At 32.6% G+C, this 26,339-nt stretch overlaps 1 protein-coding gene across 1 annotated transcript in view; it reads right to left on the bottom strand.

Annotated features, from left to right (window-relative positions):
- Nucleotides 1-26,339, bottom strand: part of Tmem232 (transmembrane protein 232) — a 207,262-nt gene that overhangs the window by 91,618 nt on the left and 89,305 nt on the right. Inside the window, exon 11 of the mRNA XM_076857676.2 lies at nt 13,404-13,651. Within this exon, the coding sequence (XP_076713791.2) occupies nt 13,404-13,651 (248 nt within the window). The remainder of the gene's footprint in view (nt 1-13,403; nt 13,652-26,339) is intronic.

Raw genomic sequence — 26,339 nt, 5'->3', positions numbered from 1 at the left:
AAGCAAAAATAAACAAGTAGGACTCCAACGAACTGAAAAACACCCACACAGAAAAGAAAACAACCAACAAAATGGAAAGCCAACTTGTGGAATGGGAGAGGATAATTGCAAATACACAGTCAATAATATCCAAAATATATAAGGAACTCATGGAACTCAACAGTAAAAGAAAAAAAATCAAATAAAAAAAATACCAAATAACTCAAATATTGGCAAAGGAATGGAGCAGACATTTTCCAAGAAGTCATACAAATTGAAGGTAGGTATATAAAAAGTCCTCAACAGCTCTCATCAGGTACATGCAAATCAAGACCACAATGACATATACTCTTATACCTGTGAGTATGGCGATTATAAAAAAATTCAAAATATAAGTGTTGGTGAAAATGTGAAGAAAAGAGGACACTTAGGTATTGTTGGTAGAAATGTAACTTGGTACAGCCATAATGAAACATAATATGGAGATTACTCAAACAACCAGAAATAAAACTGATATGATTCAGCACTTATTGGTTACATAAAGAAATAAAATCAGTATACTGAAGATAGAGATTAGTATGTTAAAGAGATATTTTACTACAAATTTCTAGCAGTGTAAATATTTCACATGATTGATTTGAGCTGATGATCTAACCAATTTATAAATATTCAAATATTTCATAAAATTCAAGAAACATGACCTAATCTACAGAACCCCCGCCTCTTTCTCTCTCTCTCTCTCTCTCTCTCTCTCTCTCTCTCTCTCCCCCTCCCCACCTCCCTCCCTCCCTCCCTCCAACAACTGTGATCTGCAATATTGACTATCAACATTTCCAACTTACTTTTCTCTAATAAGTCTTGTTACCATAATCCTGAAATGCACATATGACGTAGTGAAAACTAGGTAAAAATTGTGTTTAACTAAATTACTAGAAACAATAAGGAAATAAAACATTACCCAAAAGAAAATTATTGTGAAAGTGTATGTTCTTTTTGAAAAGTTGCTAGCAGCAGTTCATATCTCAAAAAATCACAGACATAAAATGTAATTTTTCCATTTATGTATTTATCAAAATCCAATAAGATAAGAATTAAAATTTATATTCTGAAGAAGTAAATATTTTTAGAATCTTCTAAATTAGAGAACGAAAGATAAGGAACTAATATGCCTAGGCCCTTTACCTACATTCTTTCCTTTTATCCTCATAAAAAATCTGAGAGTATTATACAGCTTTTAAAAATTAGCTGCCTAAGGCTCATAAAAGTGAACTAATTGGCTCAAAATTAATCAGAAATAATCTTTAAGATAAACACAATTGTATTAGGTGGAGTCACAGGTTTTTTAAAAAAAATTAAATTGCTTTTATTAGATTATTATTGCTATAATAACATTATTAATGGTTATTGTCAATCTTATCCTGAGCCTAATTTATAAACTAAATTCTATGAGAGGTATATATGCTTAGAAAAAATAACAGCATAGGTAAGTTTAAGGGATCCTCTAGCCTTTTTTATGTTTTTATTTTGCTTTGTTTTGTGCCAAATTCAATATTTTAACAAAAACATGGTACTGATATAAAACAGACACCTAGACCAATAGACTAAGATAGAATAGAAAAAGACCCCAGAAATGAACCTATGAATCTACAGCCAACTTATTTTTGACAACAGTGCTGAAAACATAAGCCAAAGAGAGAACAGCTTCTTCAATAAATGGTGCTGGGAAAACTGGACAGCCATATGCAGAAGATTGAAATTTGATTCACATCACTTATTCTGAACAAAAATCAACTCAAAGTGGATCAAAGATATAAACATAGTATCTAAAACTATGAAACTATAAAAGAAAACATATAGGAAACACTTTAAGACCATTGGACTAGGCAATGATTTTTTTGGATAAGATCCCAAAAGTATAAGGAAAAAAAGCGAAGTATAAATAGCATTGTATCCAATTAAGAAGCTTCTGCACTGCAAAGGAAGCAATCAAAAGAGTTAAGTGATGACCTATAAAATAGGAGAAAATATTTGCAAACTATTCATCTGGCAAATGATTAATATGCAGAAATATGTAAGGAACTCAAAAACAACAACAAAGTTATCCAATTTTAAAAAATGGACAAATTTTTTTAGACACTTATTGAAGAAGAAATACAAATGGGCAACAGGAATATGAAAACATGCTCAATATCATTAGCCATCAAGAAATCCAAAAGATAAATAAATAGAAAAAAAAATGAAAAGCTATCTGGCCCCAGTTAGAATGGCTATTATCAAAAAGACAGAAGCATAACAAAGTTAGAGGAAAAGGGCTCTCTCTTACACTGTTGGGGGCCATCTCCATAATAGTACAGTCATTATGGAGAGCAGTTCAGAAGTTCCTTAAAAAGATTAAAGTTTGACCTGCCGTCTGATCCAGCTCTCTTAAAGTCTAGGTGTATATCCAAAGGAATTGGAATAAACAAAATAATCGGATACCTACATGCCCATGTTTATTGCAGCACTATTTGTTGATAAGAGTAAGATAGGCAATAAATCTAGGTACCCACTGACAGATGAATGGGTAGAGAAAACAAGGCATATGTGCACAATGAAATATTATCCATAAAGAAGAATAAAATCCTGTCATTTTCAGAAAAATGGATGGAACCGAAGGACATTATGTTAAGGGCAATAAGCCAGACACAGCAAGATAAATGCTACATGTTTTCTCATATAAGTGGAACCTAAAAAGTTTTAATCTGAATGTAGAATAGTGATTATCAGAGGCTGGCTAGGTTGAGGTGGGGAGGGTAAAGAGTGCTTCCAAAACAATCAGCAACAATAATTCAGGTACACACCACCCCCACTCCAGTTGTATTCCTCAGTTAGGAATCCTAGAAGCACAGCCAGTCAAGCCATCAAATAAGAGAAGAAATCAACCTTTAGGCCCTATTCTTTGCAACTTTCCGTATGTGTATATATTTCTCCATTGTCTTTGGCCAACATCATCTGATCTACCAGGTGCCTCTTCCTTAATATAGATCTTCTAGTAGTAATTGAGGGGCTCATGTCCCTTGTTTGAGATCAACTTCTGAAAATCATGAGGTAGAGATTGAAAAGTAAATTAAAAGTGTTTTATTCTGGATTGAAGGTAAGTTTTTAACAATTTCTCAAGGCTCTGAAATCAAATGAAGTTCACTTTGTGGGGAAAGAAAGCAGCACAGTGAACTCAGGAGTTAGAAAGTCTTCATTTAAATTTGAACTTCAAACTTAATGGCTGAGTCCTTGGACAAATCACTTCATGTTTCTAAGACTCGATATCCATGTAAAATGGAGGAAATAATCATGTCTACAAATGCTTGTTTATAGAATGCACTCATGTAAGTGGCAAACACAATCGTTCATCTTGTATCATCTGATGACTTGCTGCCTAGAATTGAAGTCTCAAGCGTCTCTCATTCGGTGAAGTTTCTTTTTTATAAACTCAACTTTGCAAACATCTTAATGACTTTCTTGGAAAACTAGAAAGGACATTTCCAAGGGCTCCAGGTTCTCAGATGCTGGCATTTCCAGCATCTCCAATCCAACAGGTACCTCACCCAGGATGGCTTGGCAACTAGGCCAAACATATTTATCCCTCCACAGAGAAGAAGCTTCACACTTGCCAGAAGGTAAAGCAGCAGTTAGATAGTATTGGTTCTTTCAAAATACAAACCCATGGAATGTCCATGCTTTCTCAGACCCCAGCACCTGTATCAATGAGAAATGGGGATCACAAGAAATGGGCACCAGTGATTCTTTTGGTGGATCATTGGTCTCTCTCTCTCTCCAATAAGCCTATTCTGCAACCTGTCTCATGGGATATCACAGTGCTTATCTCTCACACCTTGTTACCATGCAGTGACTGATAGCTATTCCTAGTTCTACTGCAGTGGACTTGGCTGCCTTTGTAAAGGAAGCTGTGGAGCAGGAGCTTTTCCTTGCATTTGGCCACCTGTTCAGGAAGTCAGCTGTATAAAATCTCCAACCTAAATGACAACAGATGTTCTCAGTCCATCATTGCTGGACTTCTTCCAGGTACTGGTCTGATGAATCAAGCTTCTAAAATATAGTTTGAGTAAACTAAGCATAATCAGAGATGAAGTTATTCTTCTCCTAGTCTTCATGTATGTGCAAATAACTCGTTGTGAGTTTTTAGAGATTTAAGGTATACGTGTAGAAAATACACTTAAAAGAAATTCAGAAGCAAAAAATGTTTAAATGTGGTATTTGAAAATTTGGTATTCAGAGTTCTAATTCTCAGCCTTAAGGTAAACTTAAGATAGTTTTACTGATGAAGAGAAAAAAGGGAGATATTATACTTTGAAGTGGAAGTATTTTATACTTGGGTTTTTGGCTGCAGTTTTTATTATATAGTAAAGAGTCACTGTGATATTTTTCATTAAAAAAAATGCTTAAGGGCAAAAAGAGCATGCATCCAATGACATGTCCTACTAACTTAAAGTAAAAGAAAAAAACTTAATATACAGAAGCAAAAAGATCAATTCTCTTTTTCATTTTTTACCTAATAAAGTTAAACTTGTAAATCACTCAGAGAAAATGCAAGTTTGTGAACATATAAGAGACAACTAATTAATAAACTAAAATACAGGTTGTTCTTTCAAATAATTTATAGGCTAAAACCACAAAGCAAAATATTTTTGGAAAAAAATTATAGGTTGTGAAATGAAGCAGATGATTCACCAGTAAGAAAGCTCCCATTTTTCTCCTTACTAGTAAATTTTCAGATCTTCACACTGAAGTGAGAATGGTTTAGAGTTCCAAAAGCAATAAAGAGCCATATTATCCTAAATGTTTTATTCTCCTACCTTTTAAATGTACCCCATCTTCTATAGGAGTCTTAATGTTTCTTGTCTTTTGATTTTTATTTGTTGAAAACACAGACTGGAAATTTCTAGATATACTACATGAGGAATTGGTGATGTGATACTGAATACAGACCTTTCCAGGGTGAAAAGACTGACACACTCTGGGGTTTAAGTTTAGATTTAAACCCGTGGAGCTGCAATGTGCTCAGATAGACAACCAGCTCCATTAATTCCAAGTTTGTAGGTTTAGAAATGGGAAGAGGTGAAGAATAACAATAAAATCTACTTATGGGTTTGATGGAGAACAAAACAAACGGAAGAAATAGAATTTCCCACACTTAGTGGCTAGTGAGCCACAGGCATTTTTTTTTTTTTTTTTTCCAAAACATAGCTTAGATTTAAAGTGGGTTTTCAACAACTAATAGGTAAATACCATACCCCAACCGAGGGCCGACTGTTCTTAATGGTCTTAATGTCATCCCCTATTCCACTCCTCTCATTTGTACTTAGAGAATAGCTTGCCCCCAAAGGAGCAGGCAGTATGCAGGACTCCAGGGGTTGATGTTCACATACTGCCCTGTGAATGGAGCAGAGTGCGCTGCTATGTAGCTATGAAACAAGGGGCATTACTGCTAGAGAGACTCTAGGGCTGCTGTATTGCTGAGGCTCTCTCATTTGCAGCAGAAAGACACTAAATTTAATTTCTGGAGCCTGTAATGAGCTGTGAAAAAATGGATAAGCGGATAACATTTTTTCAAAGACCAGTGATGAATGATTGTCATTTACTTAATGAACTGTAGGCTCTGATGAGAAGTTTAATTTACTAATCCTTCAAAACCTACAGGACTTTTTGGGTCTTAATCCCACTCCACTTCTCTTTTTATTCTTCTCTGACTTTGCAAATTCTCTTCACCTTCTCTGAAACCATGTGCATATTTCTCAGTACCCTTCATTCTCAGCATATCTCTTTCCTTTTGGTCAGATTCAACTTTCTTATTCATATTGAATAAAAAAAAATAATGGAGTCCTTATCTTATAATTTTTCACTCTTAAAATTTGTAGTGCTGGCATTGAACCCAGGACCTGCTAGGCAAATGCTCTACCATTCAGCTACATCCCCAGCCCTGTATGTAATGATTTCCATTTCTGTTCTTCTACCTTCCCTGTCCCCAAACATTATGCATATCTCCCCTCGTTTTCACCCTTTTCTTTTCTCTGGGTTCTAGCAGGCACCATTCATCTACATCTGCCTTTTTACTCTTTCCTCGTTCCCTGCTGTTTCTTTCATCTCCTTTGGTTGACAACCAGTTTCTTATATATTTCCAATGTTTTTTCTGGTTAGCTCTTCCTTTAACTGTTCTGGATGTGAAATCAAGTAGAATTGTTTAATGTTCTTTGTGACTCCCAACTGATCTTCATCCATTTCTATGGTTCTTGAGAATGTACAGAATACATTTGAAGATTCTAAAATAAACCCCAAAACCTGCCTGTGCCATTTGAAATCAGCATTTTCATTGTACTTTGATCATGTTGCAATTTCACAAAAAAGTATAACATATCCTGAAGTAGTTTTGTACTATGTATCTCTGCACTCCAGATTCACTAAGGGCCCAGGCTGTGTAATCCTTAAACCCAAATCTACACATCTTCCTAATAACTTTCGAAGTCTTGAAAAAAATATTGAAAACTTTATCAAATCCTTCTCAAGCATTTTCTGTTGACCATTTGTATACACAAAAGAGAAGCCTACCTACTGGTCTTATTGAACCCCATTATTATACTTGCAATAAAGTATAACTCTGGGAAATGAGATATCCATGACTTTGAAGCTTAAATAATAGTTTACACAAATATACAATATAAGAATTGGTTAAATGGGAAATCAAAAAATGTGATGCCTACTGTTTTGTTCTTCTTTCTCACAATGACTTAGCTATTCATGATAATTTGTAGTGCCATATAAATTTTAAAGATTTTTTTTATATTGATTGAAAAGATACAACTAGGCACTAATTAAAATAATAATAATAAAAATAGAAGGGGGATTACTAGAGTAGAACAAGCATATCAGGAAAAGAGAGAGTGAAGGGAAAGGGAAGATACATGGAAAGAGCTTAATAAAATTCTGTGCATGTACAAATATAGCATAATGATTCCCACTATTATGTAGTGGAAATTACATTAATTTTATTATAATGCACCAATAAAAATAAATTAAAAAGAAAGAAAAAATGAAATTATTGACAAACAGAAAAAAATCATTAAAATTTTTGTAGAGATTTTACTGAGTCTGTAGATTTCTATGGTTAGTACTGACATTTAAATTTAACAGTATTGAGTTCTCTAATGCATGAATACAGTATATCTTTCATTTGTTTTTGTCTTCTTTCTTTTTTAATCAATGTTTTGCAGTTTTTAATGTAATATATCTACTTCCTTAGTTAAATGAATTCCTAAGTTTTTTTTTTTTTCATGAGGGGGAATACTAATTGTAAATGCAACTGTTTTCCTAGTTTCTCTCTGACATAGTCTGTTGTTCACACATAGAAATAAGTGGATTTTGTATGTTGATTTTACATTTTACAATTTTAATGAATTCATTTGTTCTAATAATTATTTGGTGCCATCAGTAAAATCATCTCTATACAAGATCATATTATTTGCCAATATCAAAAATTCTAGTTCTTACTTTCTAATATGAATGCCTTTTCTTCCTTTTTTCTTATCTAATTACTCTGACTGGACTTCTAGTATCATATTGAATAGAAAAAAAACAACAATGGAGTCCTTACCTTATTGCTGATTTTAGATTTTTTTTTTTTAAAGTCCATTTTACCATGGAGTGTGATCCAGAGGTGGATTTTTATTACAGCCTTTATTATGTTGAAGTACATTCCTTTTATTCTCAAATGTGCTGATAGTGTTCATCATAAAATTGTGTTGAATTTTGTCAAATAGATTTTCACTATATATTAAGATGATCACAATTTTTAATCTTGCATACTATTAATAATTGATTTTTTGTATATTGAACTATCCTTACATCCCTGGAATAAAACTCCCCTTTCAGTAAGTGTTAGAGTCTGTTTGCTAGCATTTGTTGAGGATTTTTGCATCTATATTCAGCAGAGTTATTGGCTTACAGTGTTTTTTTTGTTTGTTTGTTTTTATTCTTAGGTGGTCATTGTCTGGCTTTGGTATCATGATAATGCTGACCTTTTAAAACAAGTCTGGAAATCTTTCTTCCTCTTCAATTTTTGTAAGAATGTACGAAAAATTGGCATTGATTTCTTCTTCCAGTATTTGGTAGATTTTGAATTTGTTTAGCCATCTTGTCCAGAGCCTTATTTTGTTGGAAGTTGTTTGATTACTGAATCAATGTCCATAATAGTTATAGTTGACTTTATATTTTCTCATGGTGTAGACTTGGTAGGTTGTATGTTTCTAAGTTATTCAGTTTGTTGCCACATAATTATCCGTAATTGTCTTTTCTGATCATTTTTATTTCTGTGGTATTATTTGAATATCTCTTTTATTTCTGATATTTTCAATTCTTCTTTAAATCATATACCAAAAGTCTTGCCCATTTTTCTTACTTTGACTTTTTCTATTTTTTTTTATTCTCTCTTTCTTCGTTTTAACCAAACCTTACTTTTTTTTTTCTTTCTGCTAACATTGGGTTTAGTTTTTGGTTTTGTTCTTCCCTTTCTCCTTGAGATATAAAGTTAGGTTACCTATATAAGATCATTCTTTATTTTTAATGAGGGTATTTATTAACAGTTTTTGCAGTATTTATAAGTTTTATTGTGCTGATCCATTTCTGTTTCTTTCAAGATGTTTTCTTTTTTTTATTAGTTGCTCAAGACAATACAATGATCTTGACATATCATACTAATTTCCTTTTTGATTTATTTTTTGACTCAATGGTATCTTAAGTGTGTTGTGTAATTTCTAAGTATTTGTGAATTATCTGGTTTTGTTCCATTGATTTGTTGTTTCACCCTATTGTGGTTGGTGAAGAAACTTGGTATGATTTCAGTCTTCTTGGGTTTGTTAACACTTTTTATAATGTGGCCTATTGGGAGAAAGTTCTGCTGCACTTGAGAAGACTATGTATGCTACTGTTATTGAGGTGAATGTTCTTTATATGTCTATCAGGTCCATTGGATCTATACTGTTGTTCAAGCCCAATGTTTCCATATTGATCTTCTATTTGATTCTTCTAACAATTATTGATTGTAGGATATTAAAGTTTTCTACTACTGTTATATGATTCTCTTTCTCCCTTCAATTACATCAACCTTTCCTTTTTATATTTAGGTGTTCTGATATTAATTATGTCTATAATTATAGTTGTTATGACTTTCTGGTGGATTAATACTTTTACTAATATATTATGGCTTATTTGTCTTTTTAGATAGTTTTTACCTATTATCTAATATTATATACCCCAGCTTTCTTTTGCTTACCACTTTTCATGAAATATCCTTTTCCATTTCTTCAGTTTCACCCTATGTGTCCTCAAATCTAAAGTGAGTTTCCTATACATTGCCCAAATATTTTTTATAAACGTGCTCAATGAATATGAGAAAATATAGCTCTAAAGCCACTAGAATTTTTCTTAGTAAAAGCAGGGACAGAGAAATGTTAACATTCACTAGTATTTTACTAGGCATACTGAAAATAAAATTCATAAAAGAAAGGAAGTAAAATTATAACATGTTATACGCATGTACAATATGCCACAATGAAACCTGTTATTTCTGCCTAAGAAACAAACACTGATAAAAAATTAAAACTCACAATCATACCTAAAAAAAAAAGAAAAATAAACTGTCTGAAACTAATTGTGAATCAAGACAAAAAATCTCAGTAAGTAAACTTAGTAAGGTAGTAGGGTGTACAATTAATCTATAGAATGCAATAGCATTCAACATATATAAGGAGTAACCTGTAGGAGGCTACATTTGGAGAAAAGATTATGTTAGCAATAAAACAAATGAAATACTTAGCAATGACCTTATCAAAAAAAATACAAGGTATATATGAAAATACTTAAACAGTATTATAGAATTTAAAAAGAAAAAATTCTGAATAAATGGAAGGAACAAATCATGCTGTTGGAGACATTAATCTTCAAAATCATAGAAATATATGTTTTATAACGTTCATGTAAAATTTTAAGATAATATAAACATATGAATAAGTTGTTAGCATTAGAAAAACTACCTGAAAAGTGATATGAAAAATGAATAAACAACAATAGCTGAGGGAAAAATTCAGAAAAAAACAATCAATATTCAACTAGCTTGATCTATATTAAAATATATTTTTAAAAATTAAATTAACATATTTAAATACATTATATAGTCACATTCTGGGAACATCTTTAAAAATAGCTTGGAACAAAGAAACAGCATTTAAAAATCCAGAACTAGACACAAAAGAAATTGGAATTTAGTGTTTTGTAAAAGATAATATTTAACATATAAAAAAGTGGTGAAGTTAAATGGATAACTCAATAAACAATACTGGGATAATTGAACAGCCCATTTGGATCTACACTTTACACTAAGTTTTAGACATTTTTTTGTCACTGTGACTAAATACTTGAGAACAACTTAAAAAATGAAAGATTTATTTTGGCTCATGTTTCAGTAGTTATAGTCCATGGTTGGCCAGATCCATTGCTTTTGGCCTGAGGCAAAGAATGTCATGATGGAAGGCTGTGGTGGAGGAGAGTTGCTTACCTAATGGCAGTCACGAAGAAGGGAGAGAGAGAAGGTGCCAAGGCCCTCAGGGACCTGCTTCCTTTAATCGGTCTCCTCCTTCTAAAAATTCATTCAGGTACGAACTCATCAATAAATTAGTCTATTGATGAGTTTAACACTTTTATGATCCAATCATTTTCCCAAAGCCATACCTCTGAACATTGCTACATTCAGGACTGTCTTGAAGCTCTGAGCCTTTGGAGGACACTTCCTATCCAAATCATATCATCATAAAAAACTTTCAGATGGAATGATGATTGTATTTTATGGGATAAATTTTTGAAAACACAGAATACAAAGTGATAAGATTTTAGTCTTAAATTCAAAAAAGCTTTTCTAAATAGACTGAAAAAAAATCCTAAACCCCATAAACTATAGAGAAAATTAACAAACCATATTATTTAGGAAAAGAATCTATGCCAATAATTACTATATATGAAATTAAAAGATAAATTAAAATGGTGGGGAAAAATCTACAGCCTTTTCCATGAACAAAGTGACATGTACAGGAATAAATAGTTCCCTGAAAGCAAGGTGAAAACAACAAAAATTCAGTGAAAAAATGGGTAAAAAAAAAAAGGAGTTAAATTCTAAATAAACAAAATACAAAAGGTTCTTAACACATGAGAGGTGTTTAAACCACTCATCCTAAAGAGTAAAAATTAAAACTACATTTAAAAACCATATTTTGTATCTCAGATCGTCAAAGCCCAAATGTTTATCAACACCCTGTGTAGAAAAGCAAGCATTCACATCCATTTCTGCTGGAGATATAAATTTGCACAAGTACTCTGAGAGGCAATTTGGAAATTTCTAACATTTTGAAGGCATACAGATTTTGACCCAGAAATCATCTCTTTTGAGAATTTACCTTGCATGTAAAAAAAGACATATGTAAAGGTTATCTTTGTGGCTCTGCCTATATTTGTAGACAATCAACAACCCAAATAGAGAACTGGTTAAATAAATTAGGGTACACAGTCACTAAGAAAAACATAATATTGTATCAAAAGTAATAATGTGAAAATTGCCTATGTTTGCAATGGAAAGAGCTGTAGATATGAGTTTAAATTAAAAATTTAAGATGTCAAATAGCATGTTTGGTATGTTAACATTCATGTAAAAATGGAGAGAACTTTTAAAAAAGACTCACACTTTCTTATATATGCATTCTAGGGTCCCTGAAAGAACACAGAGAAATTACTGATGATGTTACCTAGATGGGGAGGGATGGAGCAGAAGCAGGCAAATGGCATTAGTAGACAGGGAGGCTTTCATGTTGTGCCTTTAGAATATAGAATTCTAGAGCATTTCTCATAAAAATGCTTGACAGAGAGAATATGCTACACCTTTTGTTATAGGAAAAAAAGGAGGGGATCCTACAAAGAAAAGAAAAATCACATAATACATCAGACTCTTCAAGCACAATATGATATTGTGGTGATAATTATAAAGGGTAAGTGAATTTTTACCAAGAATTTTATACTCATACAAATTACTTCTCACTTTTGGAGGCAAAAACAATATATTTGATTTTAAAAGTAGATGATGTTTTGGTTAAGTGAAAATAAATAAAAATAAGTACTTAAAGTATATTTTCAGAAGTGGGAATGAAATGCATAAATTCAAATTTATAGATACGTGATCACCAACTATTTAAACCAACTAAGTTTATTCACTGGGGTCAAATTTCCTTTAGTTCAGGCAAAAACAAACAAACAAACAACAACAACAAAAAAACTCAGATGGTAAGAAGACACAAAGACAAAGCCAATCAAATGTAATATCTGAGACATGCACAAGATATAGCTGATATAATCAATAAAAAGAAACCAAGAATGGCAAAGTTGAGATCAAAGTGCGATCTAACAACTCTCGATAATAACCTACCAGGAACATACTGCTTTGCAAACAATCAAAACATAAAAAATGAATTGTTAAAAATACAAAGAAATATGATTTGATTGTGCTCTTAATAAGAAAAAAATGAACAACAAAACATACTCTTAAGAGTGACTTGGTTTAAATAACAAATAAAAAAAAACTTTGTCTTGATTAAAACTTTACTGAAAGATCTAAAATTGTAAAACATGTAGCTTCAGTTATATATCAACAGAGTGATTCCTCGTCTACATTTAAATCTGTCAAAAAAAGTGTCAGTCTGGGAAAGATCTAAGTGTGGTAACTGGTAACAAGAATCCTAAGAATGTGAAGTCAATCTACCATTGAAGAAATGGCAAATAAATTTGAAATTTATCCTCTTTAATCTTTTCTAAGTCTGTGGCTTTATGAAGTCATTAGAGTAAATTTTTAAAAATTTTAAGGGATTTAAATATAAAAAAAATTATCCTCATACCTATCACTTATTGAATGTTCACTATATTTAAGACTCTAAGTTAAATACATTAAATATATATTGAACACATGTACATACATGCACATAAACACACATGTAAAATGAATATAGTCTTAAAATTTGGAATGCTGAATGATATCATTCTTGTTTTTAATTTGATAGACTTCCACATAAGAATTACTTTAACATTGATCTGAATTACATAATAACTGTTTTAAACATGAAGAAACAATTTCTGAAAAGGCAATAACTTGCTCAAAGTAACTTGATCATTATAGAATATTTAGGAGGTAATGGAGCCATGAATTGAAGAACAAACTGGGTTAAAAATAACATGAAAGAAACTTGAGTTCAATAATGTGATACACAATTGTCTGTACAATTTCTGTGACTTTGACTTCAAAGTATTTAATATTGTTTCAAAGTATTTAATAGTGTTTCACTTACCTTACAGTGAAACGTAGGAATCTTTTCTTCATGGACTCCTGTTTTTTACAAAAGTATTTCTTTTTATCCTGTTTGACCTCTTGTTTCTCTGAAGGGAGAACATGGGCATCAAGAGAGGGAAATAACAGTTTGGAAAGTGTGTTGGCAATTCTCCATCCAATATATTTGGAGAAAACTTCTTCCTCTACATTCAACGAAACTTTTGTACTATATCTAGTGAAGGGATTGACTGGATTATTTAATTCAGCCTATGGAAAGAAAAGAAAAAAGGAATCAGTTGAAAGGAAAAATGATCTTATCATTAAATAATAGATTAAATGCATGTTCATTTTATTTTACTAATATTTCATTCTTTTGTTAAGTAAAAATAACCTTTATAAAGAAAGAACATAATTTCTGTAGAGACCATGATAATAATTCACAAAAAAAAAAATGAAAAATTAAGCATTTGTGAATCCAGCCTTGAAATTTTGAAAATGATAAAAAGTTTATATTTTAAATTTCATATACCTGTCACACAAGAATTTTGTAAAATGCTTTTAAAAATAAATTAAGTAATTTGTTGAAATAATACATAATTTATTTTAAAAGGCTACCATTTTCCTGTGCAAAGTCTTCATTTTCATTTAATTGAAGAAAATATTTCTATGGAATAAAAATTTTAAGTGCGAAATAAGGACTTGGTATTTAGCTTAATCTGAAGATGCTTTAAAATTTATTTTTTTTTCTTTTTATTTACTTTAACTGTTACACAAAAACATAAAAATTGAACATAACCACATTATGTTTTGATGCATGTCATTTTAATTACATTTAATATGTTGTAATACCAAAAAATGGGAAAATCCAAAATATATAAGCAATATTTATTCAAGAAAGAGTTATATTTAGAAATCACCTACTTATGTGTGATTATATGTGTTACTGGTTTTTAATTACTTTTTTTGAAATGGCTAGAGGCATGTTTTCCTTGACTATTCCGGAATCAATAATAAATGAAGATGCAAGTAAAATGTCATGTGTTATAATTTTTTTTAATGTTCACAATATGGTCAGATTGGGAATTTTTTCTCATAAATAAGTTTGATGTCACCTATTTTCATTTGAGGTTTTAAATATTTTATTAAATATTATTCATCTTCATTCAGCTCATTACCATTTACTCAGGATTCATTTCAGATTCCTATAAAACTGGTCATAGAAAAATATAGGAATGGAAAATGTTTTTCTGCATATGAACATGTAACTTAATGTCTTAGTATTCCAAGATCACTCTGAGTTCAATTAAATTATTGTTAAAATATTGTCTATTAAGTTATATAGATAAAATTAAAGTGGAAAATGTACACAGGATAGTCTCAAGATAAGAACTGGCAAGAGAAAAGGTTAAAGCACAGAGAAAAACAGAAGACAGGTAAGCAAGTATGTATTGCTATGAAATCCAGAGGATGGGAAGGAATAACATAAAAAAAAAAAAACCAAAATATTTTAAAAGGATAAGGTGAAAATCATGCACACAAATATGATACAGTAGTCCTACTATTCAAAGGAAATAAAACAGTATGTCATTTATTGCAGGACTTGTCATGAAAGCAAAGATATGGAATAAACTTATGTGTCCATCAGCAGATGAACAGATGAAGAAAATGTGATATAGATAACCAATGAAATACTATTTTGCCTTGAAAAAGAAGGGGAGCCCTGTCATTTGAAATAACATGGAGGAACCTGCAGGACTTAAATGTTAAGTGAAATAATCCAGGCACACAAAGATAAATACTGCATAATCTCTCTTTCATCTGGAAACTAAAAAAAAAAAAAATGGATTTCAGAGAAATGGAGAACAGAACGGTGATTACCAGTGACTCTGAGCTGCTTCGGGGATATGTTGGTCAAAGCATACAAAAGTTCAGTTGGATAGGAAGGAAAAGTTCAAGAGCTCTATTGCACAACATGGTAACTATAGTTAATAATAATATAGCATGTATGTGAAAATGCTGAGAACAGATTTTAAGTCTTCTGAAACAAAAATGATGACCATTTGAGGTAATACATGTTTTAATATACTTGATTCAGTCATTCTATAATGTGTGTGCGTATGTGTGTGAGGTGGGGGAGAGAGAGAGGGAGAAAGTGGTGAATATATGTATACATAATATAGAAATATATATATTTCTAAACAATGTACATGGTAAACATGTATAATTTTATGTCAATTGAAAAATAAAACATGAAAATGGCATCAAAAAGAAGAGAGTCCTTTTTATACTATTTCAGAAAAATCAAACATTACCACTATTCCTCCTTGCAGTATGTCCAATTTTAAGATATCTTTGAATTCAATTATCCTCAGATATTGGAATCTGCCGTGCCCAGCATAGCTGTTAATTTAGAAACCGGCAAGGGGTGATGGGGGATTGAAAAAAGACAAACACATAGAGAAAGCTGGGACCAGGTGGGACACTGTCTTCTGATGGAGGAACAATGACCCAGATCTGGCTCAGCACATTTATTATAATAGGTCTTATCATCAAAACATTATTCATGAGAAAGTTGCAGTAAAGCAGACAGACTTGAAGGTTGTAGTGAAACTTGGGAGACACGGAGGCTATCTTGTTATGCCCAGAATTCTCTATCCCCCGGAGTAGGTGCCTAAGCTCAAGGTCCAGACTGATATAGCTCTTGGCCTTTCACAGAGCCTCCCCAGGCCAGTGTCACAATAGCAACTGGGACGTCTTGACCTACACCTTTGCACAGGAAGTTCCCAGCCCAAATGCAGCCATGAGGCAGTCAGAGTCCTTGATTCAATTCACCATTCTCCACAGGAACCAGTATACAATTATCTTTATATCATTCCCACCTGAGCTGAGTATTCTGCCTCTTAACCAGGCAGAAATCATGAACAGAGCATTCAATTCAAAACAAAAAGTAAAACTGTGTGTCTCACACTGAGTAGCTGTTGTGACTTTGAAGACATTATTTAACATCCGGAAGTCTGAAGCTACATGGGTAACATGGTAATCACAAAATCTGTACTGCTTTTTCCTACTTAACTTCTCTACCTTATTTATCAGAAAGTTACTTTAAAATCAATAGTAACATATAATAGAACAGAAATATAGGATATTATGGTGATACTTCAGTCATTGAGAGAGTGATGAAGAAATAAATGAATGACTAAATAAATGAACCAACAAAAAATAATGTCTTCTTAATTTCTGGTAAAATACATTGTTATCAAAGGCGACTCTGCTCCTTATCATAGAATGATGATGCTCTTTTCACCTTGTCTCATTTGACTATTCCTCACTTTCTTCCCTCTAACACAGGAGAGCCTGGAGGTCCAGATGCCGGCTCTCTTAGCAAAAGGGAGGTATTCCTAGATCTTCCACCATGGTTCCCTTGTTGGAAGCTCAGATAAATTTCCATCCCCCATTGATATTCAAAGCCTTCAACTTGTAAAATATGTAGTCTCTGCTTACTAGGTTAGATTACAAACTCAGCAGTTTAGTTAATTTCTCCTGGCATATTTTGTGATTAGTTTTGTATTGCTGTGTTTTTCATTTATGTCACGAAGATAATAATAGTTGCCTGTTAAGAGTTTTCTGAGGCCTAATTTGAGATCACATAGGATGACTGTTCTGGCAGACAATAAGAAGCTCAACAAATAGCAGTTGCCCTCAGGACTTAACTAGGACAGAGTACTACTCTTCTGGCCTTTGCATCTACTCCCAGGACCAACCCTAGAAGAGTGAGCTCAATCTCTGCCATGCCAAAACCAATGTGGTCATATTAGTTTCTTATGAGCAAATTTATCAAATAGGATCATGATCATGCTTCTATAGTCATCTTCCCTCTTCTCCTAAAGCCATTACTCTGATATGCTGCAATTCAGAGTCTTAAATTCTGTCTTTTCAAAAGTCAGGGGCAGTAGCACACACCCAAAATCCCAGCCACTGGGAAGGCTGAGACAGGAGAATCACAAATTCAAAGCATGTTTTGGAAACTTAGGGAGCCCTCAGCAGCTTAGTGTCTCAAAATAAAAAATAAACAAAAATGGGCTGGGATTGTGGATCCGTGGTTAGGCACCCCTGGGTTTAATAACTGGTATAAAAAAAATCTTTTCATAAGCTTAAGTCTTTACTTATTGAGAGAAGATTAACTCAACATATTATTGACCAACCTTTATAATAGATTCAAAATTCATTGATTTCTTACTGCCAGTGAACATTACCTCAAAATCCATCTTTAATCATTGTGTGGATATTTACATTCTCATTATGTGTTCTAGTTTTTTTGTGTGTGATGCTTATGTATGCTGTATAGAGTCAGAGTTTTCTTGCATAATTAAAACTTGATGTTTTTGGTTAAGAAACAAATGACAATTTTTTAACATCTGCTAATTTTATGAATTTATTATTAATATTGGAAAAGTGGCATTCTTGAAGAATATTTCCTTTACATGCATATTCTAACCAGGGGCAGGAGCAGGTTCTCTCTCTTTGTCTCTGTACTGGAAAGGTGGTAAAAACAAGCAATAATGCAGGTTGGTAGGAAGATGACTGCTAGATCCACACCAAGGAGAATTCTCCAAGGAGTTAGGATGTGGTATTAATCAAAGAAAAAAAACAGCCTCTCCAGAGTTCTGAACTTTTCATCAATAATTGGGGAAATGAGGCATACACACCAAAATTTGAACTCATTCACATTATTCAAGACATGAGAGAATAAAGGAGAAAGAAAGAGGTTATTGAGTCATTACAGCATAGTTCGCAGCAAATTATCTCCTTATTACTTTCTTTGTAAAAGATGTACCCACCTTTCTTTAAGTAATATTAGAGCTGGGCATATTTGACTTGTTTTGGAAAAAAAACTTTTTTTCTTGAAACTTCAAATTTTAAGTATGGTGACTAACAATTGGTCATCTGAAAAGATTATTTCCTGTAGGAATTATAAAAACCCACAAAGGAGAACAGCATGAAAAATTCCTCAGTATTAAAGTTTAGTTCCTTAACCCATCACTTCTATTACCTGGGATCATGTTACAAATGCAGAGTCTCAGACCCTGCCTTTGTAGGTACATTAAAGTTTACAAAGAACTGATGTAACAGATTAAAGAAATGATTAAGAATATCTATTTTCCAACTCGCTAGTTGTGTGGTCTTGCATAAGTTACATAACTTCTCTGAACATATTTCTATTGCTGAATTTTGATGTTTCCCTTCACAAGGATGTTAACAAAGATTATATATGAAAATAGGATGTTTTCTAGCACAGTGCTTGGCCCACAAAAGTTCTTCAATGTATGTTAGTTCCTTGCTTATATTTAGCTTTAGAAAGGGCATGACATAATGGAAATTGAAGAGCCTTTTGGTGACGCTCACTCATAGTACGTCTACAACCAACCACTTATTTTATAATGGTTGAGGCTCAGAACAGTGATGTAATGGTGGTGTAGATGGTTAGGGTTAGGGTTAGGGTTAGGGTTAGGGTTAGGGTTAGGTTAGGGTTAGGAGAGCTGTGGCACTTAAAAGAGTTAATGTTTATAAGGCACTTAGCACAGTGTCTTAGGCTTTGTAAAATCTCTACAAACAATAACTATGTTTTCTAAAACCATGTGTCTGGCCTGGTACATTGACACACATTTGTAATCCTAGCAACTTCAGAGGCTGAGGCAGGAGAATACTAAGTTTGAGGCCAGCCTCAGCAACTAACAGGGTCCTAAACAACTTATCAAGATAACTTGTCTTCAAATTAAAAAAGAACAAGAATAAGAACAAGAACAAGAGAGGAAGAGGAGGAGGAGGAGAGAGGAGGAGGAAGGAGGAGAAGGAGGAGGAGGAGGGGGAAGAGGAGGAGGGGGAAGAGGAGAGGAGAAGGAGAGGGAGGAGGAGGGATGGGGATGTAACTTAGGGTTCAATCCCAATCCACACACCCCCAGCCCCCCCAAAAAAGGGTCTGTAGCTTTGGCCATTCTATTGATAAGTTTTTATATGACTATATTTTCCTCAAAATACATCTACTTTTCCACACTCAGAACTTTGATTTATATTTATAACAAAAGAAAAGCCATATGTGAAGGAGGAGACAGACCCTGAGACAATAGGAACTAATCATGTTGTTTTTTTCTATTTTTTCTATTCTACAGAGTGCATAAGGAGTGTGGAAATATCATTAAGAATAAAAACAAATTTTATTTTAACAATCTCACCATGAAATGTTAACCACGAAGTACATTTCACCTGATGAGTCAAAGGTACTCTGAATAAAGGCACATGTTCATTTCATCTGTACATATTTCTTTTTGATATTTTAGGTCATATTCCAGATGGCAGAAAGCACTTAGACATGATGACTTTTCCTAGATGTGCCAACATATGCTGCTGAATTGCCTATACAGAGAAACCTTGCTCATTGCAAGTCTCCCTGGAAGTATTTCAAACAAAGCACATCAGTTAACATTTGTTTATTATGCCACTGTGAGTATATGACAGCCTTTTATTTCTTTCCCAACTACTCAGGCAACAGTTGGGTTTATATTGTCACATGAAGGGCTCATGTTTAGGATCTATTCAGACTTTTTTTTTTCATTTCAAATATTCATATTAAATATCTAACCTTTCCTCCAACCTCTACAAACATCAAATTTTATGAACAGATATAAAAAGAATTATAGATGATAGAAGGTTATTATAGACCAAATAAATACAAGATATGAGAGCACATAATGTGGTTTGTCATGAATTTACAAGCACTGTAGACAAATAAATGTGTTAAATATAAAATTTTATTCATTAAATTAAAAAATGTATCATATAAATTGCATAGTTGTTTTTAAAGTATAAAAGAGACAATTTCTACTTAACTTCAAAATCATTCAGGTATATTTAATCCTTGGAAAGTAATCCTTTCCCCCTATTATGTATAGTAGTTATAATTAAAGCTACATGTTGCTGTATATGTAATATAACTATAGTATTGCCTTACGTGGCTTTGGAAGCAAGGAATTAGGAAAGAACAAAGGTTGTACTGTAAACAGTCATTTGCAATAACTAAAATAAGAGTGGAATATATATTTTACTTTACAAAAACTGTGTGAAGCATAAGCCTTTATTGTATATGTTTTTAAAATGAAGTAGTGAGGGAGCACCTAGACACTGAAAGTTTTTTAACCACTTGTAAAAGACATCCACTAGCCAGTTTATATCATACAGTTTGTTCAAAGAGGTATCACAGGAGAGTGTGATAGATTGGCTGAATGAAAGTTGAGAATAGAAAGTTATTAAGGAAATAAAAAGATGTAAGTAAATAATCTTTGGAGTTTTATTATTGTAAATAAGTATGATAATGCAAGAAAAGGAAAAAAATCCTTGAGTTTATCATTCTCATGTTTCACTGTAAAATAAAACACACTTGAAAAAATAATTTGCATAAAAAGACACTTAAATTTATATCTTATCTAGAACAACATAGAAGTCATAGCTGATAAAATCATCTTTCAAAATTAAATTGAACAGAAAATCTTTCAAATAAATGAAAACTGACAAATATTGCCACCAGCAGAATTTCACCAAAGAATATGAAAGGATTTTCCTCTAATAGAAGAAAAATAATCTCACACAGAACACCAGGGTCTTAAGAAGGGAGAATAAGGGGAAAAATGTGTAAATATGTAGGCAAGCCTTAAGAATAGTGATAGTATTAAACAATACTTATATATTGGTGTCTCTAAACGCACTTGCTCACATGCAACCCTTCCCAGCACATCCAGATATATATGTATACAATTAAAATTCTCAAATCATAACAGGAGTGAAGCATCCAGAACATGCATACACTTGGGGAAGTTATTTGTCATTGTTTATGAAAGTTGAACATATGCCTTCCTTATGACCTAATCATTTCATTCTTAATGGCTAACTCTAGTCAATCCATGTTAAATATTATTTTCAATAGGACAAAAACATTTGAATGATAGCTATTTTAATATGGTTTAACCAGAAACACATAAAAATTTGCACCAGATGTTACAAAAATACTTTTGATAGAATTATTTATAATGTCTTGAAATTGAAAATACCCAACATATTTATCAAGAGTACAACTAACAAATGATATATTAAGATACTAAAAGGACACATGATATTGATGAATTTAACATAAGATCAACTGAGAAAAGTCAGACAGATACTATAAATGCATGAGTTCATTTAAATAAGCAAATCTTATCAATCAGATATTAGTTTTAGGAGAAGGTCACCTTGATTAGAAGGAGGTTTAAGAATATATATATCTTCAAAATATTTTCATTTTTTATATATTCACTTTTTTATATATTCACCCTTGATAACTTAGAGTGATACATGTTCAGTTTGTGTAACTTTCTTCTTATGTGTTTTATTTCAATGAAAATTAGGAATACACATAGGAAATATGTGGAAAATATAGAATGTAGCACATCTTGTAGTGTCAAAGAGTGAGAAAATGCTCCTAAAAGGGAAAAAAATTAAAAGACAAAATTGAAGAAAAAACTCAAAACACAATAAGAGGTGGTGTGTAAAAAGTAGGCAGGAATAAACTGTAAAAGCTCCCCAGGCCACAGTTCACAGTTGGAACAATTTGAACAACATGTTCATTGGATAACCATTTTGGGGGGAGGGAGAGGGGGTACTGGAGACTGAATTCAGGGGCACTCGACTGCTGCAGTCCGGCTGGGCAAATGACCAGGAGGTGACAAGCAACTTGAAGGTTGAAATGGGAACTACTTTATTTCGAGTGAACTCAGTGGGAACTGAGTGAGAACTCAAAGTAGCGGGCACCCAAGGTAGCAGGAGCCGCTTTTCTGCCGGGCAGCAGAGGTATATATACCTAACTGATTATACACAGCTTAACTTAATTAACATCATCTAGATACAGCAATCAGCCAATAAGGAATCCTCATCATCTTAATGGCTCACTGGCGTTGCTTCACAAACCACTCCTCCTGGCAAAGTGCCAGGCGCCATCTTGACTTGATTTGCAACCCCAACACTTGACCATTGAGCCACATCCCCAGCCCTATTTCATATTTTATTTACAGACAGGGTCTTACTGAGTTGCTTAGTGTCTCCTGCTGCTGGAGACTGGCTTTGAACTCGCAATCCTCCTGCTTCAGCCTCCTGAGCCACTGAGATTGTACCCAGCTCATTGGACAACCATTTAAAGACAAAACGTCTTTCTAGAGTTTATACAGACCAATCTACTTGTAATCCTCATTAATATTCATTTTTGTATTTTATAGATTTTATTAAAATAACCCATGAATTCCATATAGGGGAAAAATCAATGGCAAAATGTTTAAGAGCACTTAGGAGAAGGTGACATTGATTAGAAGGAGGTTTAAGAATATATATGTCTTCAAAATATTTTCATTAAGTATTCACTTTTTATATGTTCACCCTTGATAACTTAGAGTGATACATATTCAGTTTGTGTAACCATAGAATTATCACATATGGGTTTGAATTTAAGCCATAGTGCTGCTAGCTTGTTATGTATCCACAGGCAAGTTACTTCAGCTTGCAGAATGTGTAACACTTTTCATTTAAAGATTTAATTTACACATCTATAAACTCAAGGTAATATATGTATGTTTATGGAAATTAAATAATTGATGCATATAAAATACTTAGCGTTCAGCACACAGTAAATGCTTAAATCTTAACTATTATTATTAGTTCCTTTTAAAAATGATAAATATGAAAGAAACAATTTCATATTGAACAATGTATGAGGCTAAAGTCCAATTTATGCAGCTCTCAAACATAAAACTCTTATTACTGTTGAAAATAATTACCCCAAAACTCAGAGGCTTAACATGACCTTTTTTTATCCCACCGTTCCACAGTCAGCAATTTGAGCTGGGTACAGCAGAATAGTTCTCTTTTCACTGGGCTCATTCATTTATCTGTGGTCAGCTGTTAAATTAGTTGGAGAATGGCTAGTCTTAAGGAGGGGACTGGATCAGTTAGGATGGCTTTTCTTGGTTCCATGTTTTGCCTCAACTTCCAACTGGATAATGGGCTCTTTTTTGACATGGAAATTGCAGGGTTCCAAGAGAACAAGAGACAGCAGACCTCAGTGTAGAAACATGCTTGAGCCCGGTCAGTGGTGCATGCCTGTAATCCCACTAGCTCAGGAGGCTCAGACAGGAGGATCAGGAGTTCAGAGTCAGTCTCAGCAAAGGCGAGGTGCTAAGCAACTCAATGAGACCCTGTCTCCAAATGAAATACAAAAAATAGGGGCTGGTGTTGTGGCTCAGTAGTAGAGCGCTCACCTAGCAGGTGCGAGGCCCTGGTTCGATTCTCAGCACCACATAAAAATAAATTAAAAAATAAAGGTATTGTGTCCAACTACAACTAAAAAATAAATATTTTTTAAAAATAGGGCACATAGCCAACTCAAGAATTTGAATGTGGACAAAATAATACAGATAGAAGGAATTGTGAATAAACTGGAGGTGACTACTCTAAAAATACATCATATGTTCCAAACAAGTGATTCAGTACTTTATAAAAGATACTGGAAATTGTACATGATATTAAGTACTAAACAGTTAAATTTCAAGTAGAGCCAACAAATTTCCACAAAACAAATTCTTCCAATTTAGGATTTCTATTTCTAAGAAATCACCTAAATCACCACTACATTAGATTGGTAATTCAAATATATCTTTCAAATTTAACACCCACTACTGCTCAATCCCAACCAGGCAAGTCAACTAGGTAATTCGACTGCTGTGTCTGATTGACAATTTTGTTTCACAGTGTACTCACTTCTACTTGGCTAAGGACATGTCCTTATCTGAGAGATGTTCTCTTCAACAATGTCACCTTTCTTCATTAAATCATACTTCTCATTTAAGTTTTTGGAACACATACTATTTGAAGATAATAATTTATGTCTTGCTACTATAAGAAAAATTTAGTGACTAAACATCTATCTAAGCTTCTTTTGCATGCTATGAATTTTGATGGGGCTAACCATATGTATAATGTTCCAATGTTTTTTTATTTCTGGATACTGTCTTCTGAATAAAACAGCAAAGCTGTGTGTAAAAGTCATTTTTAAGCCTTTTTTTTTTTTGCCTCTTACATATAATTAAGCAAGTTTGAATTGATTTTGTAAGTACTCAATAATTAAGAGATGATTATTTCACATTTTTTACAATTTAGGTGAAAACTTTTATGAAATCTCTTACTCCAAATGTAGTGTCTTAGATTAAGAGAATTCAAAATAAATCAAATGGTACTTCAGTCATCAACTAAATACTGTATCACTAACATTTTAAATCATATACTTTATTGTTTGATAATCCAATGGCTCTAATTCTAGCTGACTTTTAAATAAAATCTGTCTAGAGTGAATTGTCTCTTAGTCTATCTAATGCAAATTAAGCTTATTTCTTATATATTAAATATGTATTAGGCCTAAATTAATATAACTGCTTTTAGAAAGTTCTAATTTAGATTTTTCTCTGAGGAAAACTTGCCTCCACCACCCATTTACTATTTAAAATGAATGACAACACTTTTTAAAAGTCTTCTTATTAAGCATTGAAAACTAATTAGCACACATAGTGGTTATGCTTTTGTTTATTCTTTTATTCTCAGTGAGCTCACTGCCTGAGTAATGAGCTCTTTGCCTGCATCTAATATCTAAAATATATTTGCTATGTCTGATTGACTTATGAATTTCAAATGTAATTATCTATAGATATTTACTAAAATCTTGAAGAATGAAGAACATCTTATACCAAATGATTGGCCCAGGAAACAGGCATATAAATAGAATTCTAATTATAGAAATAACAAATTTGAGTTGGCTTATTGAGTTATTGTATAATCCATTTGTGGTTTGAGATGGCATATAAAAATAGATGTAACATTACAGAATAATATCAAGAATTTTAAAAAATCATAGAAACAAACCACAAAATAAAATAAGGATATATGAGACAAATATAGGCCCTCCTCTTTTTTCTGTTGGAAATTGGTCAAAAATTTGACTCTCATTATTTTAAGCTCCAGAAAACATTTATACAAAATCAGTAAGGTATCAGAGAGTGCATGAAACTAAGGAGAATTTATTTCCTGAACTCTAGTAGTGGGGATATTCTGTGATACAGTGGCCATCACCACAGTAGATCCAAAAATTTTGCTTTTCTGTTCTGAGTTCTCAATCCAAAAGGAAGTCTAAAACTTAAACAGAGTTACATAAAAGCAAGTCCTTTACGTTAAAAAAACACTGGTTCAAGTGGGCAGTCCTCTGATTATCTATCTTGTTAAAAGGAAAAAAATCTGAATATCAAGAGAAAATGATGAAGTTGGATTTTAGATAGTGATATTACTCCAAATCATGATCAAATAGCAACTTTAATTTACTTTTCTACTAAGACTCTAGAGTGTAAATTCTCTTCATTGTCATTATAATGGCCACCCACATGCTTTGAGGACACATTGACAGAGTGAATTAATCAATTGCCCTTTCTACCTATGAACATTAATTGTATCCTGTGAACATTAATTGTGATTGGAAAATAGGTCATTAAGAACATTAAGAAAATTGAATATATGAAAGCTAGAAAGAACTGAAAATCTCAATGACAGAAAAAAGTATACTTAAAATGACAACAAATTTATCCTGCCTCAAATTAAGACACAAAGAAGTAAAATTTTGTAATTTTACAATATCATAGGGTTCCATAAAGTATCACAAAATCATATTTGTTCCTTCTGAAGAAAATGTATATTGTCATTCAATCAGAACTAGGAAAACCTAGAAATTATAAAATACATTTTTAACTTTGAGGAGAAGGACTTTGACGTGGGTGAGTCCAGATCTGCCTCTTGTCTATGCTGAACAGGAAAACTTCTAAGTTAGATAACTAAATAATAT

Source organism: Callospermophilus lateralis, chromosome 5, assembly GCF_048772815.1.
Source record: "Callospermophilus lateralis isolate mCalLat2 chromosome 5, mCalLat2.hap1, whole genome shotgun sequence".
NCBI classification, from domain to species: domain Eukaryota; kingdom Metazoa; phylum Chordata; class Mammalia; order Rodentia; family Sciuridae; genus Callospermophilus; species Callospermophilus lateralis.
This window is presented reverse-complemented; position numbering and strand designations above follow the sequence as displayed.